Below are 6071 nucleotides of genomic sequence, written 5' to 3'. Positions count from 1 at the left end.
ATTTCAAATCTTGAAAATGCTTCTTGCAATCTAATTCATATACATTTGACTATTTGCAAAAAGACTTTGAAAAGATCTTCCAAAAAGATTTGCAAAAACAAAACAAGTGGTGCAAGTATGGTCCAAAATGTTAAATAGAAGAAAGCCAATCCATTCACTCTTATTTTATTCTTAGTGATGCTTTCAATTAGTTTAATTCCAAGTAACCTATGCACATTCTAAATGCAAACTAGTTACATTTCTGCACTTATTATTTGCTTTGGTTTGTGTTGGCATCAATTACCAAAAAGGGGGAGATTGAAAGGGAAATCGGGTTAACCGCTTCCTATAATTAATTTTGGTGATTGATGATCAACACAAACACATGGACTAACTAGTTTGTCTAGAATTCATGTATTACAGGTGCATAAGGTTTAACACAAACCAATAAAAGAATCAAGTTAAGGACACAATATTAAAGGAGCAAAAGGACTTGAGTGTGCTGAAGAACGGCGCACCGGACTGTTCGGTGCACCACCGGACAGTGTCCGGTGCACCAGGACCATACAACATCAAACCAGCCACTCTCGAGAAAATGAAGGCGCACTCCGCTATAATTCATCAGACTGTCCGGTGTACCACTGGACTGTCCGGTGAGTCAGCGGAGCAAGGGCTATCTGCGCGCAACGATCGACTTTGCCAACTGAACAGTGCAACTATAGTGCCACGCAGAAGTCAGAGCAGGAAGTCAGAGGGGTACCGGATTGTCTAGTGTGGCACCGGACTATCCGGTGCCGCAAGAAGACAAAGCTCCAACGGTCGACCAAGCTTCGAACTATAACGGTTGGCTGACATGGTGGCGCACCGGATAGCATACAGTACCTGTCCGGTGGCGCATCGGACTGTCTGGTGCGTCCATCGCCAGCAGCCTTGTCAACGGCTACCAAAGTGGTTGGGGGCTATAAATACCCCCCAACCACCACAACCTTTGGCATCCAAGCATTCTGAACATTGCATTCAATACAAGAGCAAAAGACTCCACTCTAAGACACATTCAATAGATTGAATCCTCTCCAAGCCACCAAATCAACTCAATTCCATTAGGAACTTGAGAGAGTGTGTTTTGTGTTCTTTTGTTGCTCTTGTTGTTTGGTTTTTGCCTCTCTTCTTGTCTCCATCTTATTCTCAAGTGCTTTGTAAGCAAGGCAAGAGACACCAAGTGTGTGGTGATCCTTGCGGGTCTAAGTGACCCGTGAGATTAAGTAAGAAGGCTCACTCGGTCTAAGTGACCGTTCGAGAGAGAGAAAGGGTTGGAATAGACCTTGTCTTTGTGACCTCCTTAACGGGGACTAGGTTCTTTGGAACCGAACCTCGGTAAAACAAATCATCGTGTTCATTCGCTTGATTCTCATTTGATTTGTTTTCCCCTCTCTCCTGGACTTGAATTTAATTCTAACGCTAACCCCGGCTTGTAGTGTGTGCTTTAGTTTATAAATTTCAGGTTTTGCCTATTCACCCCCCCTTTAGACAACTTTCAGAGAGGATTCATCCTCCTGGTCTTTTACAACCCCTTCCTATTCCTTAGGGTGCCCGGCAGGATTTGAGATTGGACTTCATTGAAGGGTTGTTCAAACCAGAGGGTTTTGACACTATTCTAGTGGTTGTGGATAGATTTTCAAAATAAGCATATTTTCCCCTCAAGCACCCTTTCTCTACTTCAAAAGTGGCTCAGGTTTTTTTGATAATATGGTTAAGTTGCATGGCACACCTCGATCTCTGGTTTTTGACAGAGATAAGGTGTGCAAGTAGTTTTTGGAAGGCTCTTTTCTCCTCACTCAGCACAAATTGGATTTAACCACGGCTTACACCTAATCAGATGGGCAGAGTGAGAGGGTAAATTAGTGCTTGGAAATGTATTTGAGGTGTGCAATTTCGGATTCCCCAAATCACTAGAAGAGGTGGATTCCCTTGACTGAGTTTTGGTACAATTTTACTTATCATTCAGCTATGGGTTGTTCTCCCTTTAAGGATTTATATGGTTATGAGACTGTGTTTGTTGTTGCTCCTATAGTTTCTGGTGATGGGGAATAATTAGTGACTGAGTGGGTTACAGAGAGGCAGGCATGTTCTGATCTGCTCAAGCAAAAGTTGGCTTCAGGTCAAAACATGATGAAATTGTAGGATGGCAAACATAGGACTGAGAGGGAGTTCCAAGTGGGTGATTTTGTGTTGGTTAAGTTGTAGCCTTATGTTCAAACTACTATGGTCAGCAGGCCCTATCCCAAATTTTCTATGAAATATTTTGGTCCATTCAAAATTCTTCAGAAGATTGGTCGGGTGACCTACAAGGTGGAGCCTTCAATTCTCGAAAAGAACGTAAAATAAGATGTTGCAAACCAAATTTTCCAGTCACGCGATTGAAAGAAAGATACAAATATTGGACCCTATTACGCGCGCGGGAGCTAGTGATCAGTGGAACTGAGCGATGGTACGGTAATCGGCATTGCCCCTCCAGTTGATCGGGATGACGTCGTAGGCCACCAGAGTCTTGCCGGAGTCGCTGCGGACGCGCAGCGAGAGGGGCGCCTTGAGCGGGTGGCCGGGGTCGATCCTCCAGACGGCGCCCCACGACTCGTAGAGCGGCATCCATGCCGGCGAGTTGGCCTCCTTGAGGTCCACCTGCACGACGGCGCCATCGCTGCCGGCGTAGTACACGATCACCGCGAAGTAGAACGGGTTGCAGCCTCCCATCACGTGGAACTTCACGTTGAGGCCCTTGTAGTCGCAGGGCACCCTGCGCGGGCACGACGACGAGGAGGTAAGGTCGGTCGTCGATGCACATATATATATACGAGAACGTTTGCAAATTAATTAAAGCGTCAGGGAGATCGATCTGCTTGCTGCTGCTGCTAACTGTTGTTACGTACGGACCTCCTGAACTGGATGTCGAGGATGCCGGCGTCGCGGAGCTTGCCGTTGAGCCCAGGCTTAGCCATGGCGCCGAACGCCGTGCCGCTGAGGTCGAAGTGGTAGGGGGCGACCTTGGTGTCGTAGTTCACGTCGGTGATGATGACCGTCTTGGGCTCGCCGGAGCAGGCAGCGTTGTTCTTGCTCACGCATTTTATCTGGACACGGTAGGACATCAATGCATGGCATGCGTTACGGTCGTCGATCGTTGACAACGACACAATGCTCGACCAAGCAGATCGACAAGCGCTGCTAGGCTTCACGTACCTGGTAGCACGCGCCGCAGCCTTTGCCGTCCCTGAACAAGGGCTGGTTGCCACAGGATGTCATGGAGTTGAAAGGGTACGTGTTGGTGCCGCTGTACCCACACCCGCCACCTGCAAAACGAACCACATCGATCGATCAGCGCCACGATCCTGGTTGATAGCAACACAGCGGCAAGCAGCATCACACACCGTTGTTGTCGGGGCCGGCGCCGTTGGGCCGACCGTACCAGGTGGCCCTGGCCGGGAGCCAGCTGCCGCCGGTGGTGCTGGAGTAGTACAGTTCTCTGCGAGCGGCAGAGGCATTGTAGTAGCTCGGCTGCGCGCGAGCGCCGTGCGTGGCGAACACGGAGACGACGAGCGCAGCGAGCGCGGCCAGCTTGATGGAGATCGCGACGGCCATCTCAGCTCAGGATCGTCGTACTGTTACTGTCTACTCCACTATATACGTGTTGGGTGTTTTTTTTGTCGGAGCGGGGCGAGGCCTGCATATCGCATATATAGACAGACATTGCAAAAAGGGGCGACACACACATTCAGTATTGTTTTCTAAACCACAACAGGTCGTTTGACTCTTTGCACCCGACGTGGTGACGTGTTATTCGCGATCGTGTCCACCCGACCGCTGTTCAACTGAAAGATGTGCCACCACGTAGCTAGTTAACGGTCGGCCGGCCGGCCTAAACTTGTTTTGATTTCAGGAGACAAATATCGCCTAAACTTATTTTGAAAAGTCTATATATGCATTCTCGCCGAACCATTGTCCCTTTAAGAATGTTACATGGTTGTGGCAACATACTACACAGCGGCGACGTGATGGGAAAGCGTCTCTATATAAAGTTTTATCAGATCATGCAAGGCACAACTCTGGGCTGACTTTTGATTATATGTTGCCTTGCACATTGATCCTCAGGGGATATGACAAACCATATAAATAGAAAAAGGGTGTGGCAAAATGTAGAAATTGATGGGAGAGAGAGAGCAAAACTATAATAATCTTCATGTGCGAAACACATAGATTTGTTTCTCTTCTCCGCTTCTCGCCTAACAATAAGTCCAATACGTTGTTACACCACAAATGAGCCAACAGAAACTACCCAAACCTAACACGACAGGAAACCTCTTGTAGCGCAGCGCTCCCACATGATACCACGTCGCTATCTGAAGAAGGACGAGTGACCAAGCAAGCTATAAAAAAGGGACCAGACTCCTTTTCAACTCATATATACCTTTCTCAACCTTTTGACTAAGATAAAGTGTAATGTTTGTTCCTATTAGTTTAATATCTGATATGTGGACTATATGTTCACTTTGATATTGAATTTATTTTTTATGAGTATAAAATATGATTGTGTGTCGTTGTAGTGCATAGACATTGTAAAAGAAATAATGCCCAAGTGCAAAGTATTGAACTATAGAACACCCACAGGAATCCGTTTGCGTGGGAATGGGAAGCATACAAAGCACTTGGATTACAGATAGTAGACACAGCAAAATGATCAACAACCTTGTTGCTTATGAATTTGGATATAATAAACATAAGTTATTGCATCGACAAACAGAGGACTTATTGCGATAATCCATTTTATAACGACAAGGCCTCAATTTCACATAGTTGCATGCTTTTTACATTGTCCTGAATTTATTTCAATAAAAAGATACTGATATTATTTCAGTGATAAAAACTATGTCCCACTAATATGATTTTATCAATGTAAGATCTACTAGATTCGATGAGGACATCGCTGCCATTGATACAACCATAACGACAACCCTTCACAAGTTATGACTAAGCAAGGACCCACACGCGTGCACGTGAACTTAATTATCAGGTGAACTTATTCCTAGTTTTTCAATTAATTCTTCTTGAAATGTGGTACTACTAAAACCTTGTGATGACTTTATTATTCTAAGGTGCTTGAGAGCTGTAGTCGGAAAACACAACGTCGACCTCCACTTCAAATCGTAGTTATCAGAAGACAGTGTACCTGTCGTTAGTTAGGCAGCCAACGTCGTTCTGCAACAATTTTCTAACCTCCATCACCTCTCATTTAAAGATCCGGCTCCCTCCAACCCGTCGGTTTTATCAAGTGGTATCAAATTTCAGGTTGCTCGGTGAGAGATCTCCTGCTCCTTTCTAGATTCATTTACTTATAGTCCACTTTTGCCTAAAGATAAGTTTAGATATGAAAATCCCATAAAATACATTTTGAGCTTTTACTTTGCTACATAGTTTCCGACTTGTTGAATTAACGATTGCTTCATTGTGTCCAGTTGTTGATCCAAAATTTTCTTACTACGAGAGTTTTGAGTTCGCGCGACCTTATTTAGACTATTTAGACCACCATTTTAGTCCTCTGGTTGCAGTTCAAAAAAAGTGAGAAAGGAAAAAGGCAGCACACAAAAAAGTAGCATTGATCATCAAAAAAGAGCACGCAAAAAAAGAAAAGAAAAATCATAGTAAGAATATTGGAAGATAAAGTTTACAAGTGCAACAAAACAAAAGACAGTTTGTGCGTCCTCGGTTTACAGTTTTAAAATCTAGCTTGCTTTTCAGAGCTTTTGGTGATACTATTCGTGTAATGACTCGCGTCTCTATTTCGGTTTGGACTAGGACCAACACATCACCATTGTAGAACGTTTATTCAACTTGTTGTGGCTAACATGGTAATAGTAGTTCCTTTGTGTAATTGTGTTTAGCAGCCACCTACAACTCCACAAAATTATCTAAAACACCACCAGGTTGTGCCTGTTGTCACCGTTGTTGTTGTTCTTACTATTTGTCATTGCCTCCTGCATCGTTTGGTAAGAACTTGTTTGACCAGTTAGAGAGTGAGCGATTACAACAATTATTTCTAGTAG

The 6071-nt window shown here is 44.7% G+C and overlaps 1 protein-coding gene and 1 pseudogene across 1 annotated transcript; one reads left to right on the top strand and one right to left on the bottom strand.

The window, feature by feature from the left end:
- Nucleotides 1-2265: 2265 nt before the first annotated feature.
- On the bottom strand, nucleotides 2266-3677 carry LOC103640239 (expansin-B6). The gene is made up of 4 exons (XM_008662857.2): nucleotides 3402-3677; nucleotides 3214-3323; nucleotides 2911-3104; nucleotides 2266-2773 (listed from the first exon to the last, which is right to left on the bottom strand). Exons 1-4 carry the CDS (start codon nucleotides 3610-3612, stop codon nucleotides 2449-2451), a joined length of 840 nt encoding a protein of 279 aa, XP_008661079.1. The 5' UTR covers nucleotides 3613-3677; the 3' UTR covers nucleotides 2266-2448.
- Nucleotides 3678-4434: 757 nt separating this feature from the next.
- LOC111590229 (uncharacterized) lies at nucleotides 4435-4618 on the top strand (annotated as a pseudogene).
- The last annotated feature ends 1453 nt before the right edge of the window (nucleotides 4619-6071 follow it).

The sequence above is a fragment of the Zea mays genome, chromosome 9 (genome assembly GCF_902167145.1).
Source record: "Zea mays cultivar B73 chromosome 9, Zm-B73-REFERENCE-NAM-5.0, whole genome shotgun sequence".
Lineage (NCBI taxonomy): Eukaryota > Viridiplantae > Streptophyta > Magnoliopsida > Poales > Poaceae > Zea > Zea mays.
The sequence above is the reverse complement of the archived record's forward strand: the minus strand, read 5'-3'. Positions and strand labels throughout refer to the sequence as shown.

Bases quoted from the DNA above. Each gene is read 5' to 3' on its own strand.
- LOC103640239 (XM_008662857.2), bottom strand. From the start codon at position 3,612: ATGGCCGTCGCGATCTCCATCAAGCTGGCCGCGCTCGCTGCGCTCGTC. The intron at 3,324-3,401 runs GTGTGTGATGCT...TTCGTTTTGCAG, and splicing joins CGCCGGCCCCGACAACAACG to GTGGCGGGTGTGGGTACAGC. The intron at 2,774-2,910 runs GTCCGTACGTAA...GTGCCCGCGCAG, and splicing joins CTCGACATCCAGTTCAGGAG to GGTGCCCTGCGACTACAAGG.